At 38.9% G+C, this 27,109-nt stretch overlaps 1 protein-coding gene across 1 annotated transcript in view; it reads right to left on the bottom strand.

Annotated features, from left to right (window-relative positions):
• SLC13A1 (solute carrier family 13 (sodium/sulfate symporter), member 1) overlaps positions 1-24,010 on the bottom strand; it is a 24,323-nt gene extending 313 nt beyond the window's left edge. The window contains exons 1-14 of the mRNA XM_009332271.1: positions 23,906-24,010; positions 21,930-22,058; positions 21,071-21,207; positions 16,893-17,080; positions 16,230-16,287; positions 16,074-16,140; positions 15,400-15,560; positions 10,685-10,804; positions 9,360-9,458; positions 9,169-9,270; positions 2,805-2,908; positions 1,800-1,909; positions 979-1,140; positions 1-67 (exon numbers count right to left, since the gene is read on the bottom strand). The exon at positions 1-67 is cut by the window's left edge and continues 68 nt beyond it. Of these exons, the coding sequence (XP_009330546.1) occupies positions 1-67; positions 979-1,140; positions 1,800-1,909; positions 2,805-2,908; positions 9,169-9,270; positions 9,360-9,458; positions 10,685-10,804; positions 15,400-15,560; positions 16,074-16,140; positions 16,230-16,287; positions 16,893-17,080; positions 21,071-21,207; positions 21,930-22,058; positions 23,906-24,004 (1,603 nt within the window). The 5' untranslated portion in view covers positions 24,005-24,010. The remainder of the gene's footprint in view (positions 68-978; positions 1,141-1,799; positions 1,910-2,804; positions 2,909-9,168; positions 9,271-9,359; positions 9,459-10,684; positions 10,805-15,399; positions 15,561-16,073; positions 16,141-16,229; positions 16,288-16,892; positions 17,081-21,070; positions 21,208-21,929; positions 22,059-23,905) is intronic.
• Positions 24,011-27,109: the final 3,099 nt, after the last annotated feature.

Below are 27,109 nucleotides of genomic sequence, written 5' to 3'. Positions count from 1 at the left end.
ATGCAAAGGAAGTACACAAGGTAGCAGGTATCAAAATGAAAAGTGGGTTCACATGAATGGCTTCAGCCTATTGTAAAATAAAAGAGAGAGAACAGCTGTCAAGGGACACATTTGCCAAATGAAATACATAAATACAAACTGATTATATTAACACAAGTGAACTCTGAACAGAACTGCCAGTTTAAATAGTGAGAAATAACCTTTTCTGATAACTCATTTTTAAGGTTATATCTGGGAATGCTTCAGAGGAGAAAAGGTGATTCTAATACAGAATAGCTACTGAACTTTAAATTCACGCCTGCTGTTTTCTAATTGTAGTTGAGTCCATAAAATAAGACTGCTGCAAAGGGTGTGGGCACTGCACAAGCACTAAAAGCAAAACACTGCAAGAAAGATGATAAAGTTGAATTTGTATATAATACTTAGGAAGGATTCGATGAAGTGAGGGAAAGGGCATTAGTACGTGTCTAGGCTGGCCAAGAGGAGAATCTATAGACTAGAAGATAATCAGTAAGCTTTGACGAAGAAAAAACCGGGTGTTTTGATAAAGATGATGAGAAGATAGGACACAACTGAGCTAAGGAGAGAAAAAAAGAGAATTACATATAAAGCACATCTACTAGCCCTCTGTTCTCTTCGGTGACAGTTTGAAAGTTACAGTGTTAACCATTTTTGCTGAAGATGTGGTCCTGAAGAAACACTAAGAGAGCTGTCCTTTTTAAGTGCTTCGACTATTTGCAAATAGGAATAACAGTGTCGATTCTTGAGTGTAGAACTTTTACCTAATTTTACTGAATTTTCAGCATCTCTTGTAAGAAAGCCCCAAAACCACCAGGTATCCAATGCACAACACAGCACAGCAAAAAAAATGTATAAAGTATTTCATGGAGACTTTTAAAAACTGCTTCTTTGAGCAGCTGTATTATTACACGGATGATAAAGCAGATTCTGATTAAAAACAACCTGTGTTATACTCACCAAAGGAGATAGTATGGGCAAAAATATCGTAATGGTAGCTGGATTGCTGGCCACTTCTGTTACTGAAGTGACAATAAGGCAAGAAATCAGGATAACCAGCCACAAGGGTAATGATCCTAGAGGGGCCAATTTACTTGCTACCCACTCGGAAAGTTTTGAAACCTGCATAAGGAATATGACAACATGATTATGTTTTACAAATCACTGAAAAAAAAATTTAATAAATGGTATAGAACAGGAATTTACTCATCTGCTAATTATGAAGTATAAGGGTAAAAGGGAAAAAAATTGAAGTGTTTTCTATATTCCTACCACGTTTGAGAGCACATTTTTCTAATTCAATGATGTCCTATAGGAACCCATGCAAACTATATTCCATTTATTTATATTTGCAGCTCTGAGATGTTTAGAGGAGTCATAATCAGAAAATTGTAATATGCATATATCAGGCTTCATAACCAGAGTTTGGGCCCAAACCTGCTCGATTTATGGCAGGGCTCCATGTGGGAGGTACCTCAGTGACATGGGACATTAACCCTAAGGCTTTGGAAACACTGTGTCTGCACAACTCCTACCATCATCAGGTTTAAATTAACATAACAAACAGTAGTCATCATTGTGCATAGTCTTTGAAGACAAAGTAAACTTTTTTTGTAACCCTACTTTCTGAACATCTTGAATATTCATCACATTTATCGTGTTCAATATTGCTACAGAATAACTTGCTAAAACAGGAGAATAACTGTAAATTCACTGCATGTCTGAATTGCTCCTGATGTGGGTCATGCTAATTGTTCAGTATCTTCTATAAATTGCATTACCTCACAGCCGTCTGCCAGTGCAAACCCGCCACCAACAAGAATAGCTATTTCCCAGGGCATGCATGACTGAAATTCCTTCCAAGTAATCAGTGGAGTGTAACCAAAAACAGCTAGAGAAAAAAAAATTAAAAAAAAAAAACAAACCAAAACCCCCACCAACATTTAAAACCATATTGAAAAACATCTTGAAATAATCTCTCTGAGGAAGTACTTGAGTAATATTCAAAGGCAAAATGTCATCATTACAACATGAAGAAAGTCTTTGATGTGGACAACTTGCACTTCCTGGGACAGATCCTTAGCTGGTGAAAACTCTCACAGCCTGAAGACAGTAGGGCTACAACGATTTCCACCAGCGGAGCATTGGCCCCTCTCCCCTCCTTCCCTATGTGGTAGATAGCTATAGGATATCAATGAGTTTAATTTACTCAGTAAAACTGCACTATTCAGACAGATTGCTGATCAAAAGCTGTTTCACTTAGGCTCATTTACGTTCTGATCTTGCATTCTCTGTGAACCCCCAGATCTCATTGATTTCAGCAGCAGAATTGAATGCATAAAGAGGACAAGCTGGAGGTATACTTTAATCAGGGCAAATTCCATTCTGAAGGGGAAAAATTAAATGAGAACGGACTCATTTACCATGTCGAATTTTATAGAGTACCTTAAATAAGCAGTAACATTTTCAAAAAATAAACCCAACCCTGCCCTGCGCAGATCCATTTAAAGCCCATTGCAGTCAATGGAAAGGTGGTTTCCATTGGCGGTGGTGGGCTGCAGGTAGCAGGTTCCTGCACAGCACTAACTCCTGCTGCTCACATTGCTTAATTGTTGGCACTGTCTTCCAGGCCAGGGGTGCTTTATTATCCCAGTAAGATATTACCCTGTATTAGGATTGTAACATTAGTATTTAACAACATTCCTCTAACAAGTGCACAAAGTTATATTTATGTTTGCATCTTAGGGACCTTATTGTAGTAAAATCCACACCAAAATATACTCAACTGTTTTCTCCATTTGAAGTCCTAGAAAATGTTTTTGCTGGAATAATAAAGAACAGGAGGCCTATCACTAAGGCAGTTGTTGAATCCGTAGCATAGCCTTTATACCTAAGGAGAAGATAACAAGAAAAAACCACATAAATATATGTAGTCAGGAGGAGCAGGGGAAAAGAGTGAGGAGGAGGATGTAGCAGCAGAAAGAAGCTGGTATGGACTGACCACAGCTCCCCATTCCCCACCCTTCATGCCGCTTGGTGCAGTGGAAAGAGGTAGAGGAGTCAGGAATGCAGGAGTGAAGTTGAGCCTGGGAAGAAAGGGGGTAGGAGAAAGGTGTTTTATTTTTTGTCTTTGTTTCTCACCATCCAACTCTATTTTTAATTGGCAATTAAATTAGATTAATTTTCCCCAGATCGTAACTGGTGAGGGGTCTCTGTGTCTTTATCTCAATCCATGAGCGTTTTGACCTTATTTTCTCCCCTGTCCTGTTAGGAAGGGGGAGTGAGAGAGCGGCTGGGTGGGCATCTGGCAGCCAGTCAAGGTCAATTCACCACATCTGTAGAAATATTAGTTGCAAGTCCTCTAAATTCATAAACAAGCATCTTGAGTAAGCATGTGTTATTTTGCCACACAGAAATAAGTTGGGGGAGGGGAAAGTTTGGGAATAGCTGATGCTTAAACAACTAATTTTCACAGTTCAATGATAAATTCAGTAACTTTAATATGCTCTGTAATAGATTTAGTCCAACAGGCCTTAAGAGTACTGTGCATACCCACATCATCCAAAAGGATGATGATTTTGTAGCTAAAGGAAGGCAGCAGAACTTTATTATCATCCTCCCATGGCTGTTACTACTAGGGTCATAGGTACAAGAGCAATGTTTATTTTGGTCATTTCCAGTGCCTGAGAACTGCTTGCATTAGTGTTTCTTAAACTGATCCAATATCCTTCTAACTTGTACAAAGTAGCCCTAAGATCAGGTAAAGTGCAAAGCTGAGCTCTAAGGCCATTTTAACACATCCATCTGATTCTGTTACACACTGTTAGGTGGTGACATATCCCAGTCCGTCTTATTTCAGTCAAGATGGTCATTCAAATGAATAAGAATTTTGTTGAAGAAAGTTAAAACCAACATTTTCTTAAGCTTTGGGTTTTTTTTTTTTTCTATTTTCTGTAAGTTCTTCTGTAAGTTTTCCTGAACTAATAAGCCTATATAGTTGTCCTCTCAGCCTCATACCGCATGCTTTTCTGCATATGCAGCTACAGTAGGTCCAAGCATGACTTCCTAGCAGATCTTCCCAGCAGCTTAAGGTTTTATACTAAACCAGGGCTTTTCACTGAAAGGGAAAAAGCATCTCCCAGTTATATGTTACAATTGTATAATCTGGTAGATCCCTTTGCTTTAACAACCTTAGGTGACATTCAAAAACCCTTAGTACGCATAGCACACTGACACCACAACCAGCATACTTTTAGATAACACTGTCACAAAATGAAGCTGCCATAGAAGTTGAAGTGGTTCTCTCATAGATTCTGTCTCCTGCTTCCTATTGTCTGCTAGCATAGGAAATACTTTTAAAAAACAAGTTATTATTTTGTTATGGTTTCTAAAGGCAGAGGGTTCTGCCTATATATCACCTTTAGCCTAGGACCAGATGCACTGGGTCTAAAAAGCAGAAAATCTCTTCCTCTAGGAACCTATCCTGCACTCTCTTAAGACTTGCTAGGAGTTTTGGAGGAAGGCAAGATTTAGATACAGAAACAATTCATGCTGCCACTTTCTTCTAGGCAGCTGTTTCTTCACAGAATGGTTGAGGTTGGAAGGTACTTCTGGAGGTCACATGGTCCAACCCCCCCGTTCAAGCGCAGTCACCTAGAACCAGTTGCCAAGGACCACGTCCAGATGGCTTTTGTATATCTCCAAGGATGGCGATTCCACAACCTCTCTGGGCAACCTGTGCCAGTGCTTGGTCACCCTCACAGGTAAAAAGTGTTTCCTGATGTTCAGGAGGAACACCCTATGTTTCAGATTGTGCCCATTGCCTCTTGTACTGTCACTGGGCACCACTGAGAAAAGCCTGGCTCCATCCTCTTTGCATCTTGCCAGGTATTTTTAAACACTGACAAGATGGCCCTGCAGCCTTCCCTTCTCCAGACCAAACAGTCCCAGCTTTCTCAGCCCCTCCTCATAGGAGAGATGCTCCAGTCCCTTAATCATCTTTGTGGCCCTTTGTTGGACTCTCTCCAGTATATCCATGTCTTGTACTGGGGAGCCCAGAACTCGACGCAGCACTCCAGGTGTGGCCTCACCAGTGATGAGCAGAGGGGAAGGATCACCTCCCTCGACCTGCTGGCAATGCTCCTCCTAACACAGCCCAGGATACCATTTGCTTTCTTTGCGGCAAGGGCACATTGCTGGCTCATGTTCAACTTGGTGTCCACCAGGCCCCCCAGGTCCTTTTCCACCAAGCTGCATTCCAACTGGGTGGCCTCCAGTGTGTACTGGTGCCTGGGATTGTTCCTCCCTAGGTGCAGGACTTTGCACTTCCCCTTGTTGAACTAGGGAGGTGCAATTTTTTGCTCACAAAAACTTAGTATTCCTGATGCAAAACACCATTCTTAGAAAACCTGCTTGACACACGCACAACATCCTACTGTTAGTCATACTATTATGAAGACACACATGGCACCATTCCAAACAGAAGCTTTTCAATCATTATCAAATTTTGAGATCAACATTTTTCGAAGTGCATTTATCCAAGCTGTAATACAATTGTATATACAACATCTACCTCTTGTAACACTGCAAATCTGATTGTCCTATAAGGAAGCAAAAAAGCTCTTGATTAAGGACATCTCACAATGACTCCAACTGAGATCATTGTAGAGAACAGGGCTGTGGGCAAAAGTACAGTGGCCTTGTATTGGCAGTAAAGAAAGGAATAAAGCATGCAGAAAAAAAGAAAGAATACACTCAGGCAGTAATCTGAGGAAGCATGAGGGAAGACCATCTTGCATCCAGCAGCTGTAATCAGCTCTAGCCCAGTGTTGAACTTTCTGTTTCTTATGAGGTTCATAAAGTCCTGGCCAAAGGTCAACTTGAAAATAACACCCTACAGCCTGGAATCAGGCCAGGACATGGAAGGAAGCTGCTATAGCAGAAATGGTGTGTGATCCTGTGCTGTCAACAGATGGGGAGGAAACAGGCATTTTTACCCTGTGCTGCTCTCTGTAGTGTTATACAATGTTTATTAAAACATCCTGCTCTCTGCCTCCAGAGGGAGATAACAGGAGCTCAGGGCAGGACAGTAAAGGATTAGTCTTTAATAGATTTACAAAATTTTCTTAAGAAAAATTAACCGGTAAAGGTAATGTATATTTGAAAGGCATCTGATAATGCTGCTTAAAAATGAGCTCTACTCAGTACTGATACAGCATAAATGTGAATTAAAATTAGCTGACATTTCAAAAAGTAGCCCTTAAAAAGTGGGGAGGTATCATCATTAAATACCAATATTTCTGCTGGGGTTTAAAAAAAAATCAGTGTTTGTATTTTAAAGGGGTATTCAGTAAATTGTGAGGATGCACACAAGGGGCTGGGAACATGAACATCGGTGGTGAGTGATGGGAATTTGTTTCTTGAAGCAAAACTTGGAGCATTCCATTTAGTTTGTCAAAATAAAGCTTATAATGTGATATAATTAAACCAGATACCTGTATCCTTAAAGCACGTATCACAGAAAAGTTTTTAATCCAGCAGGCAAAGACAAAACCAGATGGCTGGAAGATATATTCAGACAGAAAACAAGGTGTGAGTTTGTCTTATTTAGTTTGGCAACAGAGGTGATTATCCACCAAGACAGACTATCAAGGAAAGTGGTAAATTCCAAAATCTGAGGAACTTGTGCTTTGCCACCCTGAAATCAAGCCTGGTTTCTTTCTGGGAATTCATGTTCTAATAAAATAAATCTATACTGGGTTTAACACAGAATAATGTAGCTCTTCTGATCTTCAGCATGTTAGAATAAATGAACTAACGGTTCTGTCTGATTTAAGACCCTGGGAGTGGTGTGGGTCATACCTAATAGGACCCACCCACTGGCCATGGAGGGTCTCAAGGTTACTTATAGCTCTGACATTGCAGCTTTTCCTAAGGACAAAGCTCATCTCTGCAGGTGACAGAACTTCCCTGAGGCTGGCTTGAGACTGTGCAATAAGGTCCTGTGCAAAATAAGTACTATCAGGTTTCTGGTAAGAGATTTCTAAGGGCAGAGAATATTTCCTTACAGTTGTTTCCTGTAACATAAACTTAAGGAAGTTGTGCACATGCCTATCAGTATACTTAAATCCAAAACACTGAACAATTTTGTACGCAGAGGCATTAGGGAACACGTGCATAAGAGATGTAAGCCACAGTTCATGCACTGCTAGAAGCCTCTTGGACATGACGAGTGCAATGTAACCATTGGCAGACCACAGTTCTTGGGGTTTGAGTTCTTTTTCCTGTTTGCTTCTTTGTTTTCTTTAAAGAAGATGGCTCACTACTACTCCCAGCTGTACCTGTGCTGGCTCCTTGCCCCACTCATGTATCTTGCCTGAGAAATTTTCTGTTGCTCAGAGAAGTAAAAACCCAATTACTTGGTTTTATGCCAATTAATGCAATTGATTGATAAATTAAAGCTATCTGGAAATAGGCAAGGTCTGAATAGTAAGAAATGCTTTCTTTCCCCTTAAAGGTTTTGTTAGCAGTAACACAAGATTTGTTTCTCTTCAGGTTACCTCACCCAAATTATAACATGATTCAGCCTAATGTGACATGACACATACTTGCATTCCCTTCCAAGGAAAACATTAGAGGGCATCCACAAAGTCCCCGTGCAGAACCTGTAACCACACTTATTATGAGAATATTTTGTTTTTCCCTGTCAGTGAAAAAAATCTTCAGACAACAGTAAACAGACAACTTCAAATAGGAAAACGGGGATCTCTGGACTGAAATAACCCATTTGAGCTATAAGTCCCAAATTTGAAAGTTTGTTTACAATGTCTGTTTTTCAGTATCAGATGTATCTTGTTAAATGGTGCTCGATGAGCACTGAATGTTAATATGAAGCAGAAAGAGAAACAAAGCCAGCTGATTGCTTAGCTGGCTGATGGCTTGACTGGGTCAGCACTCCAAACCCCCTTCAAGAATCCAGTGTTTCATGTGAGACAATGATCACCAGCTCTGCTGTTGTTATAAGGGGAAAAAATGTTCTTTTGCAATTTTTTGGATAATGAAAAAATAACTTTAAAACAGTCTTAGTTTTTATTGCACTTTTTAATGCTATTTTTTACACAAAATAATTTTACTTTGCACTTTAAATCTTCAAAGGACTACAATTATTTCTTGTAATATCCCCTACCAGACTTTCTGGTGTGGTTGTGTGTGTGTGTGTGTATGAACGGTGGGAATATATTTAAAGAGAGGAGGCATGATGGATGCATGTTCACATGTCATTTATGACAGACACATAGGAAAACAAAATGGCGAATTACCATCCATGTCCAGCACTGGCCTTTGACCCATCCAGTAATAAATGTTAAATCCAGAAGGGCCTAAACAGCACAAAGTCCTATTCCTCCCAATCCTGCAGCTACTTCCCAGTACTCCAGAGCAAAACTCAGACCTTTATCACAGGACAGAACTGAAATTTCAGTAATTACAGCAAGAGAAGAGGAGATATCACAGTATTATAAGTTCTTGGAAGAGCAACTGATTTCTTAGGGAAAAAAGTCTAGGTGATCCTGGGGAAGGGACTGAAAACCAAGCTGCAGCAGAGGCAAAAACCCCATAATAGTTCCTGAATAGTTCCTGGCGTATTTTGTGGTTAGTTGAACTGTGACATTGAGAGAGTTATGTATGAACAGATACTAATTTATATCATTAATTAGAGCTGTCAAAGCAGGGGATGTTGGCCTGTATGCATACAAGTGTGGCTGTCACTAAGGGCAGTAGATAAAAAAATTCTAACCAAAGATTTATTCTTGAAATTGTAGATTGGATGAGGAAGTAGGATACTGTAACAACAACCATTATGCATTCTCCCTTACTGGATCAAGCCTAAAAACTAGGCATAGTCCCTCTTAGGAGGCACTTTATTTTATCCTGTAATGGGTTTAGCACATTTCAGATATTGCACACATACATCAATGAAATTGCTGGAGTTTACCTATTCTGTATACACTGCAAAGGTTTTCAACAACTTCAGCCTGGAATATTTCAGAAGTATTGAAAGTTTTTGGGTTTTTTTTTTAAGTTGAGAGGAAAAGAAGGTATGTAGTTAAGACACAGTACAATTCTTGTTGGTGTTTCAAAAAGATTACTTACTTTGGGAAAAGTGAAGACCATCCTGGGATGAAGCCAGGCTCTCTTGTGAACCACAGCAGGGTCATTAGAATGAATAGGACAAGTGTAGCAATTTCTGGGTAGCTATAGCAGAAACAGAATGGGTTATACATTTTCCTGAATTTGCACTTGGATTTACTTGCTCTTGTTTGCAGATTTATAGCTTGACACACCTCATTGGTCCAAGCTTCTTGTACGCCTCCCGAATCACCTGTGCTGAGGCCTCTTCTCTAGCTGTTTTCTTCTTGCCACACTTGAACATGTTTTTAAAACTGGAATGTAAATCAGCAATATTGAACAACGAATTAACAGTGTATACAGAGAAAAAAAAAAAAGTCCAACCTTTCCAGTTACCAATAGCACTTTACAAAAGTAAAGTTTCCACTTTACAATGCAGTATCTCCAATTTCATTATCACACACCAAACAGCATCTTCGAATTAATTGATGAAGCCCAATGGGAGATTGACAGAGGCAGCAACAAAATGTGTCCTGTTATTGACTAGCTCATTTGCCCAGGAAGGATGAAACTTTAATCATGGGAACTAATTGAAACAATCAAATACATAACCTGGCTATTTAATGAAAGTTATCTATGACTTTGCTTTACTTTGTTTTGTAATGAAAAAGTTTGTATCGCATGAATAGCCTGCATACTGACCAGCAGACTATTTGGTACAAGCTAGGTTTTCATTCTTGGATAAGACCTTTACACAGTGTTAAAAAGAACATTATCGAAACAATCAAGAAAAATGAAACAATAAATGTTCACATATGGAGTGGTAAGCGTGGGATGATTTGCAGTCTGCTTAAGAGTAGACAGTCTCACTCTCCATCTCTTGCACCACACATAGCCATGTAATTGTGGAAGACAGGTGTTCCCATCGTTATCTCTGCAGAAGTTAGTGAACCCATGGAGAACAAGGCTTTGAAGAATCAGCCCAAAAAAAGTATTATCCTCTCCAAAACCTTAAAAGCACAAGCTCTGAGGGGAAAAAAATGCCACCATAACACCACATATAAATTTTGGAAAAGTGGAATTTTTTTACTTCACATTTACAAATATAGTCATCCAGTTTATAACACAGATATTGCTCAAGTATTCAGGCCAATCCCTGACTCTAGCAAAGGGCAACATCCTGACTGTAAATCTTCCAGTCTTAGATCAAAATGTATAAAATTTCAGTATTCTTCTGTCTTGCACACATGCATTGTTTAGTGATGATGTCTGCATATTCTAAAGGAATGGCTATCATCGTTTGTGATAAGGACTTTTCACTTTGGACGGAGTGGTCAAGGATCCTTATTTTAGAAAATTCTTGTCCCATCCAGAGACTTATCCGTACTAATGAAGGACACAAAATCACTGTTGCTGCATTATCTTATTGTTGCATTACCTTATATTGAGGCTGTTAAACTTAGATGCAATATTTACTCCTGGTACAAAGTAGCTCTTATATCATCAACCTTTACTTTTATTGATTAGAACATTTACTTACTCAAACCCAAGGAAAAGCCACTGGAGCCAGACCCAGGAGAGCAGCAGAATAATAACTGTGATGGGGATGGAAAGGATAAACCAGGATCCAAAATTGATGCACTGGCAACCTGGGTAACGTCTGGATGAAAGTACAAAACTGTTCAGTTGAGCTTTGCAAAGGAATGAAAACTTGTGAGAAGTGCCAGAAAGCCCTGCTGCAAGAGAGTGCTTCTGGCTGGCAGCTGACTTCAGCATGAGGTGGTCTCTGGTGTCCTCTTCCCTCACCCTCCCGTCCTGTTCCTGATCATCATGACCACTACAGTAACTAGCTGTGCCAGTTATTTGAGCACTGGATCAGCAACAAGTCTGGGGATCTGGCACCGACCTAGGTGTGTCTAAACTGAGTTAGTTCAGTAGGCAAGGAAGGGCCACTCGCAGCATTAAGGATCATTAGGACTACAAAGAAACAAAACTTGAAGAAAAGCCATTCTTTGAGAGGAGACATTCACATGAAAAAATATACTCAAATGAACAAGCTCCAATGAACTTAGAAGACAACAGTGGAGACAACATTGAGACGTGCATTGTTTAAAGTTCCATAAGGGATTCGAAACTGATTAAAACCAAAATTATTACTAATTTCTGGGAAAGGCACGAACATTCATTAGGTGGATTTTCTCTCCAGTCACCTTGTCTCTTTGAAACTGTCTTAATCTACTGTTTACAGATGTAGGCCATTCAATCAGAGCACTCCCTGCCATGTGCATTTAGGAAAAGGAGAAATGGGCTTTGGTTTTCTGAAAGAAATCAATTTACTGTTGAATGAGATAGATGCCAGATAGGCAAAAAGGCCAGGTAAATGAATCCTGTTTTCCAATTTACTTTTTATGAAGAGAAGTTATTCTTCCTTTGAGCTCCTCCAGCTCTACTGAGAGAGCTTTTAATGCTAAAAGTGAGAAAACTCTAGTCTCCTTGAACAGCCTTCCTCCTTGATGTAAAAATCAGATGGAAGGGAAATCACAATGTCCAGACAGAGACTGTAATGACTATTTCCAATTATTAGCCAATCTTCTGTATTTCAGACCTTGCTAGAAGAAAAGGAATTCTGACGGTCACATAGGTCTTTGAGGCAGTAAATGCTTATTATAAATACATTCTCAAATATTGTGCAAATTTTAGGATTGATCTATATTTATTATGATGCCTACATATATTGCAATTAAAGTGCCAGCAGGGACTGAACCAAAACTCCTACCCACTTCTTGAGGTGATGCTCTAAATTGCAACTGTACATAGTGATGAGACAGTGAAACTGGAACAAGAAAAGACATTGTGCTATTGTATATAATTTATTGATTACGTGGCTATTTAGCTTTTATTGCATGATCAGCCACATCAATTTCTGAAGGTATGAATTCCAAGATAGGAAAAAACTGACATCAGCATAGCAATGGCTTGGCATTTCATCACCTGCTAAAGTGTTGATGATCTTTCCTGAATTATGTGTGATAATTCCTTACTCAGCAACAAAACAAGCTCTTGAAAACTTTATACTAAAGAGTCAATTCCGTTATAAAATGTTAATTTATTGTGGTCAGGTTTCACAGTAAGTTTGTGCAGGGCTGAATATATATGTAAGTATTTCTAATAATCTTAATATTAAAGTTAGGTATTCTTCATCTCCAGAGCAAATATTCCTCAGGTAGATTGGATGATCAATTTAAATGATTAAAAAAATTATCTATTATACAGTGCTGGTTGGATTATCTGCTGTTGTCGGATTATCTACTACGGGTCTTGCCTGAGGCAAGGATGGACAGGACACACTGAACTATTTGTTTTCTAGACCTATTTCCTTTGGAAAATGAAAAAGTGTGATTGATTTTAATAAGCCTCATTTTACAGTGATTCGGGGCCTATAACAATAAACTCTTTCCAGGCAAACACTACAAATGCCAACAAATTTGGTTGATAGAACAAATCCAGATAAGATTATTTCTTTTATGACTTTTATAAAATTGCTTAGGTTGAAAATAATGTAATGTCAGCAAAGTTTGATTCTTCATGTTGGAAGGTCAAAGTCAGTTACCAGAATAGGATTCAGGAAATTGAGTAACCTGTCAGTGAGCCTGACCAGAGAACCAAAGTTTTCATCGTAGGACTTACTCTTCCTCAAGCGTAAGAGAACTCCGTTTTCTCCCTGACACAGTGTTGTCTGGTAACCCTTTCTCTCTCTAATCTCTCCACAGCCTTCCCCTTTCCCTGGGGTGCAGCTGCCTGTGCTCCTAGGATCCATGGCCCTGCTCTAATATGGCCCAGCTGTGAACCTTGACTTGCAGTGCTGAAGAAACTGCTTCCTATGGGAAAGAGCTGTGAGAAAGTCTCTACAGCAGAGCTACGTAAGATTAGATAGGTAAAACTGCAGATATGAGATAACTGACATGGGGATCTGCAGCAGCCTGAAGGATTCACGAGGAAAAACACCAGTACAGAAAGGGATAAAATACTAAAGGAAAAACATACGGAATCAGAAGAAAGGGACCCAGCAGCAATGAGGATCTGTTCCAAGCAGTGAGGACCAACCCATCTCATCCTCACTGATGCCTCCCTGGCCAGTAAAGGCTTCTGGGTATCTTACAGGCAGCGGTGAGCAGACTAATGCTTAGCCTACTAGCCAGTTACACAACTTCTTGGCGTTGGCCAATATTTTTCTTTTTTTTCTTTCTTTTTCTTTATTTTTTTTTCAGTTAGAAATATTCTAGACCCTATATTGTAGTGTCTTTTTTGCATACAATTAAAGAATGAATAGAGTGACCCTGAGACGATCAGTAACAAATCTGTCTTGGAAAGGAGCCCTTATGGAAGTTGGTCTCACTGGCAGGGATGCTTAGCATTGCATCAACAATTCCACTGTTTGCTTCTGTCCTGTGGAATGCAGCATAATTGCATGTCCTAAATCAACAGCAGGCTGAGGATTCCCAGCAACACACAGGCTCCAATGCCAACACAGATATACTGGTTTCCTCTTTGTGTGACAAATGAAAAGGAGGGAAGTACAGAACAGTAAACGCTAATTCCAACTTATTTAATACTGAAATTGGGAAGATACGAGGAATATGGAATTCTGCAGTGCCGTTTTAAGTCTTTTGTCACTGAATGGGAAACCCAGGAATATGCTCTATGTACAGCTCTTTTGCTGAATTATTCTACTTCAGATGCTTATGATACATGAAGGTAGACCGCAAATGTGTCCAAGTCATGCTAACAGGTCAATTCCCACTTCAGACAGGGCATAAATACAAACAGGGCCTCTAAGGAGAAGGGGAGCAAGACAGTTAAATATAAAAATATTTGCACAGTTAGGTGGTAGATTCAGCTTAAGTTAAGGATTAGGCTCAGTGGTTGTGTAAAGATTAAACAAAATCCTGGTGGGGTATAAAACTGGATTACACAGGCAGTGCTCCATGTATGGCCCATGCTCCTAGCAGAGGGTGAAGACCCAGGAAGAGAACAACAATCTGCTTATGCATTCTTGAAAAGATTGTTAACAGCGAAGACAAACTGAAAAACCAGCTGCAAGCCAGTTTTCTTCAAGTTTCCTACAACTTCAGGGAGACGAACAAGAACAGTTCTTACCCCTAGTAATCAATCTTGGATTCTTCTAGGCTCCTGAGCGTGAAGCCTGCTTGAATCAGAAATGCTTATATGTCTAAAAGTTCAAGTCTGAAGGACTTATAATGCCATAGTCTGCCCTGTGTAGTTCTTTGGCCCCAGTAACAGGCACTCTTATAATTTCCATACTGGTTCCATTGTTGCTATTCTCTTAGCACAGGCTGATTTACACTGTACCACTTCAATTCTCTTTAGCAGCCTGCTGAAGCCAAATTTCATCCATTCATGGAACACAGGTTGGAAGAAAATCTATCAATAACTGGTCTTTCACCATTTTGCAATGTACAATACAGAATAGCGGGCAGAGGGTAATAAAAGGATTGTGCTTTATTTTATTCTGTTTTAAAATTAGAGTAGGAATTTTTCTGGCAATGAGTAGTTTGCAGAAGAAAAAAAAGTTCAGCAAGAACTATTGGTTTTTCAAAAGCTTTGGAATGAAATCTGCCAATTTTCTTTTCAAAGTAGTTGTACTTAGGAAAGAAAGGGAATATTAAAGAATGTTTTTAATAACCTCAAAACAAAAGTGTTCCACTGAATGCAAAGTTTCAGACTGGTTTGAAATGATTTGCTTTTTCCTTGATTAATGGACCTAAATTCCTCATTTTGACAATGCACTAAGCATAGCCTCCTGAAGGTCTCCTGATGCTCTTTGCTAAGCAGACCTGAACTTAGCTCCTGCTGTACTTAGAAATGAATAACAGTCCTTTAAGGCCAGATAGTGTCTGTCATATTCATGCTAAGTAGTGTCTTCCTCCTCAGATACACTCATCTTTTTCCATGCAGCTCTTCAAAGAGTAAAGTACAACTTAACCAAAGAATGGTCATCTTGTTGCATGTGTTGGGTGATCACTTACAGCCTTTCCCAGTGTAAGGCAAATACAACCATGCAATTTCATTTTATCTCTTTAACAAAAATAACAAAAATAAAGTAATAGAATCAAATAATATCAAATCAAAGGGTAAGGTTTCTAATGCATTTTAGGAAGCCATGTGAGAGCTCAAGAAAAAACAGTTAAAATTCTGAATTAAGAAGAATACAAATAATTTGATATAGTCTCTTACGTATTGAAGTGTTCAGCAAAAATCAGATTAGTTGATGTTCCTGTGATTGTGGTCAGCCCTCCAATGGTAGCAGAATAAGCAACACATAAGCACATCACTTTGAAAATCCCACTGTATTTGTCTTCTCTGCTTTTTCTCCCTGTTTCAGCAGGTGGTAGATTCTGCTTAGAAAGAATATACACCAATTAATATATAAGAAGGGCTCATCGTCAAGCACAAAAATAGGATTCAAGGATGTCCCAGAAAAAACAGACAATTTGCTGGCAATATAACTGTACACAGCATGGTTTGGTTTGCTGTAACAGTGGTACTACAATTATTCATGCAGAGGAAAAGGAGGAAGAGTCAAATCCTGAAGTCCTTTTCCTGAGCCGTCCCAGTCTTTACATGAGAACTTCCCTTATATACACTGATATATATACACACCTGATATATAGAGTTTGTACTCTGGTGAGGTTGGTTTATCTTGTGTAAAATACACTGGGAGCACAAAACCACTAATGAAATAACTACATAAGCAAACTGTATGTATATGTGTATCTACACATATCTCTTATTCACATGAAACTAGCTTCATTGCTAGCTATGCCATGTTAGGTGTTACATAGAAGCAAGATTTAGGTTAAAACTAAGTTACACACATTAGCTGCATAATAAAAAGACACCTTAAGTACCTGTTCCTTTTCTTTTTCATTTTCCTTTTCAGTTATGCACACAGTACTACCCAAATTGTTGTCATATCTGGAAAAACAAAGTTATGTTTTGTAGTAAACAGATATTCTATTTAGATGAATTCTTAGAACAGAATTTAGTAAATGAATAACTATTACCCATTAACTTGTTTTTCTTTCTCTTTCCAGTCACTGCTTTCACATTCTCCTATATTTTCTGTAAGACATTGATACAAAGACAGATAAGTGTTTAAGGGAGCAAAACTGGAAAGGCTCCATCAGCATGTCCCATTCCATGCAATCACTTCACATCATGCCATGAATACATTTACAAGTGCCAATCTGAAAAAGAGCGGAGTTCTGCCCTACTCCTTCATGACTCCTATTCCCCAGAGTCTGAATCTTCTAATGAGGAGAAATCTTCCCAATTTACAATCCAACTGTGTACAGAACCAGTTTAGATTCATTTGTTCTCCCAACACTACTCTAGAGCTTAAAGACCTCTTTCCTCTTGCTAATGTTTGACCCCCAGTGTGTTTATAGCCTGTAGTCATATTTCTTTTCAGACATTTTACTAAGCTGAACAAGCACACCTCTTCTCTTCTCTTCTCCTCTCCTCTCCTATAACTGCCATATTCTGCACCTGTTCAGTTTTAATTAATCGTTGTGAACATGAGAGACCTCACACACAGTAATCCAAAAGAAGTCTCACGATGAAGCGTGTAATGATGCTAGTACTTCCCTAGCCATGCAACTTTATTTTATGTGGTGTTTGCTGCAGAGTGAGGGTGGGCAAAGACAAAAACTGCACTGTGTGCCTACCGTCCAGCTCCAGTGCTGGGTTGATGGAGCCGTTAGAGCAAGGCATCTCCAGCGCATCAGCTTCTGCTTCAGCTCTGATGATCTGCTGAGCTACAGCCTCTACAATTGGCATCACCATGGCAGCAGCAGAGGTGTTGCTGAGCCACATTGACAAGAAAGCACAGCTAACCATGAAACCCAGCGTAAGCCTGTAACAGGAGAGAAGTCTGTGGCTGCTAGAGCAACACCTCCTATCACCACTCTATTTAATATAAATGGAAAGCTTTTTCAACAGAAAGCTCGAATGTAGGAAACACTGAAAATTTAAAGCTTGTAATTGACCTCTGAGGAAGTTTATGAATTAATATTATCTTAATCAAAGATACTGAAATTATTGTATTTTAGAGTTAAAGGATGAGATGTATTATAAATCAAAACAGAAGCAACAATATTTATTTACAGAATGATACTGTATTTGAATCATCTTTGAAGAAAGAGCATCGTGCATGTCACAAGTTCAAATGCAAGTTAAAATGGCTATACTGTTAATGCTATTAATCTCATATTGTACAAGCTAGGTCAAAAGCCTGGACTTATCACTTAGGCTGTAAGTCCTCTAGATACCAATCCAGGTGTTATAGGAAGAAATATTAACAATTCAGTAAGTGGTACTTAACTTAGTTCTTAATCAGAGCCCCAAAACAGGTATAGGGATTTTTTGTGCTTCAGTAAACATCATATTTGATATTTAATGGGAAAGTGAAGGTCATTACAATGTCTTAGTCTGGTCTTGGCACAGCTTATGCTAAACTTATTACCAGGAATTGCATCTGTGCAATTCCTGATTGCACTGATGCAATGCACTGAATTGCATCAGTGACTGGAGTCACTCTAGTTTTACACTAAAAAAAATCAAATATTCCATGTCATATCTGGTGAAGTTAGACAGCAAACTTGGAATACAGGCCACATTGTTATTTTTAATGCATCTCTTGGAGTTGTAAATGAGAGCAGTCCTCTTCACTTCCTGTCCCAAGGTGTCGGCAGTGTCATTAAACACCTGCCATGCATCACCACAGCGAGAGAACAACTGTGAGTGAAGGGACTGTGGTGCTGCAGCATTTTCTGAGAAGTCACTGGTGCAATCTGTAAAGATCTTTGCCTAGCCTTGATCAAAGGCTTCACAAAAACTGTAAGGATTACTCAGCACACGAAGGCAAGATTTTATACAAAAATAATGTAAGCAATAATTTATGACATAAAAATACCATTCAAAATGCTTCTCATAGCCTTTCATTTCAGCTAATAACAACAACATTTCAAGCCTGATTTTTTCTCAGTAGGGGCACCTTGTCTTTTCTCTGTGCACTTTTAATTGCGTAATGATTAAATGATCTGCGGACCTGCAAGTGGTGGGCCTGATTCAACACAAATTGTCATCAGTAGTAGAAAACCCATTAACTTTATGCAGTTTTTGATTAGGTCCTCAGATGGAAGTTGGGGAAGAATTGTGTTTTCAGGAGAAATTTTTATGCAGAAAATACTGGTCAGGCTAAGCACACTGAATACGAATGTTCACACTGTAGAGAAATATAATTTTAGTACAACTTGCAAAAGGATTTAAAACAAAAGCAAATTAAGACATTCACTAACGTGTTTCAAAACTGTTAATCATATATTTCCAACATTTGATGGACTGATGATCAGGTGACCATTTAGTATAGTGTGGTGTACTCTAATGAGTAACTCTAAAATTGATTAAAAAATAATAAAATAGATCCTAACCTGCTTACATTATTCTCCCTGTGGTGGTGTTAAAAAATATTCTGCATGGAACCTTGGATGATAACTTCATTTACATTCAACTATAAAGTCACTCTTTGTTATGTAATGCACAATCAATGTTTTATTACTCATTCTAGTCCTTGCAGGTTGCATAGATGTGTTCACCTTTCCCTGCTAGTCTGCAAACCAGGCTGCATAGCTCAAATGACAGGAGGCCTTTAGGGACTCATAGAATCATTTAGGTTGGAAAAAACCCTTAAGATCATCGAGTCCAACTGTTAACCTAACACTGCCAAGTCCACCACCAAACCATGTCCCTAAGCACCACATCTACAGGTCTTTTAAATACCTTCAGGGATGGTGACTTCACCACTTCCCTGGGCAGCCTGTTCCAATGCTTGACAACCCTTTCAGTGAAGAAATTTTTTTCCTAATATCCAACCTAAACCTTCCCTGGCACAACTTGAGGCCATTTCATCTTGTCCTATCACTTGTTACTTGGGAGAAGAGACTGACACCCACCATGCTACAGCCTCCTTCCAGGTAGTTGTAGAGGGCAATAAGGTCTCCCCTGAGCCTCCTTTTCTCCAGGCTAAACAACCCCAGTTCCCTCATAAGACTTGTGCTCCAGACCCTTCAATCAGCTTCATTGCCCTTCTTTGGACACGCTCCAGCACCTCAATGTCTTTCTTGTAACGAGGGGCCCAAAACTGAACACAGTACATGAGGTGTAGTCTCACCAGTGCCGAGTACAGGCGGACAATCCCTTCCTTAGTCCTATCGGCCACACTATTTCTAATACAATCCAGTTTCTCCAGAAGAATGCAGAATGCAGAATCCAGAAGACTCCTGCTATTCTACTTCCACTGCTGTATCCCCCATGTCCTCTAATGCAGAAACCTCCTACAATGATATCTCTACCTTGGGCTGGATGAGGCTCCAGCATGCACAGGCTGGCTGGGGACTCCTGCTAGCGGAGGAGGAGGGCTATGTGTGGAAAACAGCATGCATCACTTTGCAGTGGGCACAGCTAACTAGCAGCAGATGCTGAGAGGTGGGAGGATCCTCTCCTTCACAGATCATCTTATCTTAGTCTTATCATCCTTTTGTCATGATCAGGGAATGTGATAGAGCTGAGATAGTTATGAGGGTTACTGCTTCCTCAGGGTTACAAAGATGTCTGTGGAATTGTTCTAGGTATCCTCAGCAGCTGCTGGCTGTGGGTTTCTGTGTCCACAGCAAGTTCCCCAACAGTGTTCAGCTTAGCACAGCACGCCACCCACTTGTGTTCTCCCTTTCAAGGTTTCAGCCAAAAGGTGAGGATTTAGGAGTGATCAAAAAAAGAGAAGTTGAAATAACTAAAACCACATAGCTCAAGAATATAGCTAAAGATAATGGGAGGCAGCTGAACACGAATGTAAGGAGCATTTTCTCAAAAAAGAAAGCTACCAGCTAGAAAAAGATGCAGGAAAAACCCAAATACGTGATATTTAAAATTAGGACAGACAAATCACTGAGGAATAGAAATCCAGCTAATCCAGCATTTCCATGAGGTGTTATTAGTTAGGTCACCTAAGAGGCATCTCATTTTTTAGACCTAGGGTTCCTATTTTTCTGACTTTTTACTTCCTGTCACTGTCTGCTTTCTGACAAGGAGTCATTAAGCATCATGTATTCTGGGAAGCCAGACTCACTCTACAGATCTTACCTGCAGCCTTACTGATGTGCTGACAGATGAATCTGTGGGCCTAAAGCTTTTCTACAAGCTTGTAAAGCAAGGAAAGAAAAGAGTTTTCACTTCATAAGATATATGCTGATAGTAAGTAAGTAGAGAGTGTGTGATTTCATTTCCCTCATCACGTCACCCAGCTGGGGAAGTTCCTATTCCTTTGATATTTTCTTCATAGGTAGACAAAGAAAAAAACCATAAATAAAGACTTTGTTTTAAATGTGTTTTTCCTTCCTCACCACATCTTTCATTTTATGACTTTTTTTCCTCACTGTGTATTTGAACTCTTTGTGTGTTTTTGGGAATTGTCCAGAATTTTGCAAACAGTATTGAAATACAAATTAGCAATAAACGTAGCACAGATTTTCAGTTGTAGGCATCAGGTATGTAGTGTACTACCACCACTAAGAAACAGGACCCTTACATTATTCACAAATTCATCAGATTTTTTGTTCAGAAGGATCCTTATTATGAACAGAATCACTGCAGGGAACTTTGAGTTAGCATTTCAGCAAAATAGTAAAGTGTCGCCTACAAATCAATCATATAATTTCAAATAACTACCTTGTTTCAGCAGAAAAGAAAAGCTGGATTTCTACTACAGGGAAAGCAGTAGGCAATTATTTCTGGAATACATAGCTTTCCACAAGTATTATTGTCCTTCAAGATATTGTTTAGCACATACCATGCAGGGTTGACACCCACCAGCATCACCATTCTTAAAGCCACCCTTTTGTGGAAATTCCATTTTTCTATTGACGTTGCCAAACAAATTACTCCAATCAGCAGCAGATGAAAGTCTTTAAAATAAGCAGATGCCACCTGAAATGAAAACAAAAAAATATTTTGTTAACTAACTGGTGACTTTCTCTTAGTATTTGGTATTACCAGTTTAATGAAAAAAATTTCAATAAGGGTATATATTGAAATAAATATTGAGAAATATTTTTGGCTTAAATTTAGACTGTTAATTTCATTGAAACTGTTAATTTCATTTAACCAAACGATGCAAAAGTAACTGCACTAAAGTGCATAGTGTTAAAACAAAATGAAAAATTAAGGCTTATGATATGAACAACCTAAGATCATCAGTCACATCTCACATATGAAGTAAATCACCAATGAAATGCTTTTATTAATTTAGTCATCTATCCAACAGATAAAAGAACAAATTTACACATAGTCTTAGAGTATGATCATCTGTAGTGTCCTCTCTTTGACTTGAAGATATATACGCAGCATTTTGCACATGGGGTCTTCAATGTGTCATCTCGCTTCTGTAACATTAAGGATATTTTATATCTATCTAGTGTTTTCCCATCGACTGGCATCTAAGCAGTGCATCACAATCTAGAGAAAAAATATTAAAGAAATACGAACAAGTCCTGAGGACAAAGCATGTAAGTAAGTCTTGAGGCAGACCTACTGATTGGCACTCAGCAAATCCATGGATTAGCCTATCAGGTTTCAATATTGTGTGGTTCTTTCTTTGGAGATTTTATCACTGAAATCCATAATATGATAGAGAGGAAAAAAAGGGTTACCTCCTTGGATCCCATTATACCAAACAATGGGAACATAAAGGCAGGGATCAAAGCTGAAACAGCTAGCGGCAAAGCTTCTGTGAGCCAAAAGATGGCAACTACAAACAACGTGTATGCACATTCTGCTTCCTAGAATACAAAAGGCACCAACAAAACCATGAGTGGATCATCCAGGAAAAAAATCACAATTGCAAAAAGTCCAGCTATGTGAGTAAAGAGGTTGCCCCCACCTGGAACAAGTATGAGTCAAGGGACCTGATTTTAGGGTACTTATTGTCTACTGTTGATAATCCTGCTAAGATATGAAACAGTCTGTAAAATAGTTTTAATGATTTTTTTCTAAGAGATAGTAAAATTACTTAAATTCTACCACCTACAAAATGTGGGGAAAAAAGTCAGCTGCCTTTTCCTTCAAGGACAATCAATCATATAGGTAATTCTGGAGCATTCTCAGACCATGAATTAACATAGATCACAAACATTCTGCAGCTGCAAGCAAACCTTTAAACCTCTAGGAGTAGTCGCAGTCAATAATAGGTCAAATTTTGTCTCTCCTGTAATCAATGAAGTTTTGTCATCAGCATCAGTAAGGCAAGGATATCATCTAATATAAAAAGCATTGCGCAAGACTGACAAGAAACACAGTTGTTTTTAAGACTTGTGAATTTAGTGAGTGTCTTGTATTTAAACTCCTGGAAAACAGCTGTTTTTTCATTTTTTTCAGGAGAATTTACTTCAATGCTGCCTGTAAAATGCAGCCACAGCCAAATATAATGAGATGAAGTCAGCCTAGTTTCTTCTAGAATACTAGAAACCTCTTTTGTGTAGTTTTGACTTATATTTCTGCTCTTGAGGAAAATGGTTTAGATCTTTTAATGCCACTGGTTACAGCATGAAACTACTCAACAGCAGCAGAGATGTTTGTATTGGGAAAGGAATAGCTTAATGAAATGGCTCTGGGAACCTCTGTCTGTAAAACAACAATGTTAAATCCAAGTCAGTCAGCTATGGCTAGCATCTATTTTTTGGGGGAAGCTTGTGTTATGTATGAAACAATTTTGACAATGTCAATTCATTTATCACCTAGCAAAAGTTCATCTCACTTAAGTCCTACTGCATTAAGAATTTCTCAAGAATTTCCTCTCAGAGAGGAAACTGAAATATTGAAACTGTGATGTGAGACAGTATGAAGCATGTTGCTCTGTAACCACTATCTATCTGTGATGCAAGGACTTCTGAACTGGACTTTCATCTGTTGTTCCGCATGATACCTATAATGCACGTGTGATAAAACATCACAGGAGAATTCCATTTCATTCTGCTGACATCAGAGCTGTACCAAATAAAATCACTAATGAAATTTTTAGATAGCTGTTTCATCAGCCTGGAGTTGTCACAGGAGTTACTGAATGCCAGAAGAATTTATTTCAAGTAAAATAAAACTAAGGTGTCCTGCCATAACCTTTGCTCTATTTAGGAACCAGAAGGAATTTCTCAGATCATTGATTCCCGTCATTTGTTATCAGACAACACAATATATGATGAACTTAACAAAATCCATCATCAATTAAAAAGGTAATTGCAGCTGTCTTTCTGACAATTCACCTCCATTGTCAATCATACAGAGCTGTTTAAAAGTGGCCAAAATGTCATAGTAAGGACAGGATTTTCAAGGTAGTCTAGATGATGTTAAATGAGAAAAATATTTCCTGAACAAGAAAACAAATACATAACTCAGAACTTCATGCAACCAGCACGGAATCTTACATTACAGCTGTTGTCTTCTCCACATTTCTATGCAAATACTCTGAGTTGACAAAAAAAAAAAAGAAAATCCACAATGCAAACATCACTAAGTCATTCGAGGTCCCTTCCAACCCAAAGCATTCTATGATTCTGTGATTCTGAAAAGATCTGGGAATCTCAGGCTTGACATACAGGTGCAAAATAATTACCCCTCAAAGCAGGTCACTTACTTTGGTTTTGATGATAAGTGGAAGTGGAAGTAAAAGCAGTGGGGTGAGGACAATGAGCAGGAACCTCCGGTAAACAAGGAGGTAGCTAAGAATCTTCATGGTTGATGGCTGGTAGACGAACTTTCCTGCAGAAACTGAAAAAAAAAATAGATCTGACTTTAAATAGCTGACTCTGATTAATATTTTTCCAAGCTATCACCTTTAGCCATTGCTAAAGCAGACCAGTAAACCAAGTTAAAATTAAATCTTGCTTTTTATTGTTTTAGTGAGTTTATTAACAGTAGGTTGATAAGATAAGTGTTCATCATAAACCAAGGCTAGATGTCAGCCTCTTCATGACTTTCTCTCCCTGCCCTTCCTCATAACAAGTTGTATTGGGTCTGTCTGAGATGGAGTTAATTTTCCCCATAGCAGCCCTCATAGTGCTGTGCTTTGTATCGGTAGCTAGAAAGGTGTTGATAACACACCGGTGTTTTGGCTACTGCTGAGCAGTGCTCGCACAGCATCAAGGCTGTCTCTCCAACATTCCCCCCTCACCAGTAGGCTGGGGGTGAGCAAGATCGTGGGAGGGGACTTAGCCAGAACAACTGACCCAAACTGACCAAAGGGATATTCCATACTGTATGACGTCTGCTCAGCAATAAAAGCTAAGGGAAAGGAGGAGGAGGGGGGGCATTTGTCATTACAACGTTTGTCTTCCGGAGCAACCACTATGCATACTGAAGCCCTACTTCCCGGGAAGTGGCTGGACATCGCCTGCTGATGGGAAGTAGAGAACATATCTTTGTTTTCCTTTGCTTCCGTGCACAGCCTTTGCTTTTGCTTTTGCTTTCTTAAACTGCCTTTATCTTGACCCACAAGGTTTTTTTCCATCTTATTTTCTCTCTCCCCATCCTGCTGAGGAGGAGAGTGATAGAGCAGCTTGGTGGCCACCTGCTGTCCAGCCAAGGTTAACCCACCACACAAGTTTATGTAATTAGAGCAGGTTTTAGACAACTAGATAACCAAAAATTTCAGGTGCTCTCCCAGTCACTATTGGCTTCAATAAGAAATCAAAACATCTAATATTCATAGAATATATGTTCAAAACCAGTTATGGCATTATGTGAAAACATATGCAAGATCATTTTACTGAACAGAATTAAAAACTCTTCATCTTCATCTCCATCTGTGGAGATATTCAAAACTTGATAGGACAAGGTCCTGAGCAACCTGAGCTAGCTCTGAACTTTGCTCTGCTTTGAGCAAAAGGTTGGACTAGATCACTTGCAGAAGTCCCTTCCAGCCTTAGTCTTTCTATTGATTCTATCTGTCTAGAATTTGAAATACATGAGAAAAACATTTTTTTTCTGTCTTGCCTGGGAGGGAGTATATGATAGTTCATTTTCTCTTCTCGTGCAGAAACAGGGTAAGGTGTTCCATGTGCATCATATAAAGCTTTGAGGAAGGCTAAGAGTAGGAAAGTTTTTGAGACAAAAGTAAAAAATAAATAAATCTTTTTGCCTGAATTTTCCTGTTTTCAGTAGAAGAAAACTTGGTACAGTCTTTGTAATACAACAGAATAGCATCAAATAAAGAAGAGGAAAAGGTAGGAAAGAGGCTTGTACACTATCTGTGGGTGAAGATCTGAAGGGGAAAGAACACACTGTTTCATGCTCAGGATCTTACATGAAGCAGAAGATTGGAAGAGGAGACAGATGAAGGAGTCTTTGAGCTACCATCAGAACCATCCAAAGGCCAGGTAATAAGGTAGATTTTTACTGTCCATATAACTTTTTGATTATAAGGATCCCATGTGTCAGGGTAGAGACAAACCAAGTGATCAGACTGCCAAGTGTTGCGGAAAAACTTCTGGTTTCAGGAAGGTAAGACTTCAGTTTTACTAGGAAAGCAGTATTACAAATCTAACTGACAGGAAGGAATTGATCGAAAACCCAAAGGTGGGAAATAATTTGGGGATGAAAGCAATAATGAAATAACAGCCTTTGCTACTGCACAGAAAGAATTGGGAAAACAGCTTTGACACAACCTCGGGACCTGAGACTGAGACCTCCTGAGAAGATAATGTAAGGGATAAAGAACTTCAAGTGAACTGGTACCTTTTGAAAGGGGCTATTCTAAGCATATAATGACAAACCTGGTTTAAAGAGTTCAGAGACAGTGAGCAGAGAGGGACACTATGGTGCCTGCATCAGGAAAGCTTCAAATGTCCAAAAATGAAAAAGGAATTGTATGAGATCTGGAAAAATTGGCATGTGCCTGAGGACTGCTATAAAGGAATAACAAAAATGTAGATGAATAAATTCAGGAAGACTGTGATGAGAAATATATTTCAGTTGGGGATGTCAAAGAAAATTTCTGTAAAAATGTCAGAAGTAAGAAGAAAACAGGAGAGTAGAGGGATTTAGTAAACAGAAGGGAAGACAAACTGCAGATAGTACTGGAGTATTCAATGCTTTCTTTGCTTGAGTCTTCACAAAAGTAAAGGGCAGTCAATTCTCTAATTAAATTAATTTTAACATGGAAAAGGGAATGCACTATGGGCATGGTGCTGGTGGGAGTGCTGAATATTTAGATTTAACATATGTATTCAAGTCAACAGTTCCAGATGAAATTCACCCATAATTCATGGGTGAGAACTGATGCAGTAATCTGAGAACTATTTTAGAATATATTTGAATATGTTTTGATATGCCATATTTTGAAAAACTGAGTTCCTAGAAAATTGGTCAGGCATACATGGAAATGAAATACGGCTAATATGTCATGTAAAAATCTAATTTTCTTCTTTTCTGGGGCAACAAGCTTAGTGATCGAAGATATAAAAAATATGCATTTTATTTCATTTTAATACACCTTTTAGATTAACTAAGAGCAATTCAGAAGTAAGCACAGAAGAAATGCTCTAGCAGAAATTATGTTTGGGTGCACAACTGGTAAAAAAAAGTTGTTCCTGAAGAGCAGTTACAAATGTTTCACATTCGTACTTAGATGACACTTCAAATGGGGTCCTTAAGGGGTCCATTCTGATTAATTTTCTAGCCCATATTTTCATTAGTGGTTTGAATCATAAACTAGCAATGGGCAGGACAAAGATAATACCTTCTAGCTAATATTAGACCATAAAGGCTGTTTTTTTCAGCATTCTCAGATCATCATGGCTTTAGCAAAATGCCATGTGGAGATAGGCATACACATTTCAGA

The sequence above is a fragment of the Pygoscelis adeliae genome, unplaced genomic scaffold, assembly GCF_000699105.1.
Source record: "Pygoscelis adeliae isolate BGI_AS28 unplaced genomic scaffold, ASM69910v1 Scaffold9, whole genome shotgun sequence".
In the NCBI taxonomy this organism is placed as follows: Eukaryota; Metazoa; Chordata; class Aves; order Sphenisciformes; family Spheniscidae; genus Pygoscelis; species Pygoscelis adeliae.
This window is presented reverse-complemented; position numbering and strand designations above follow the sequence as displayed.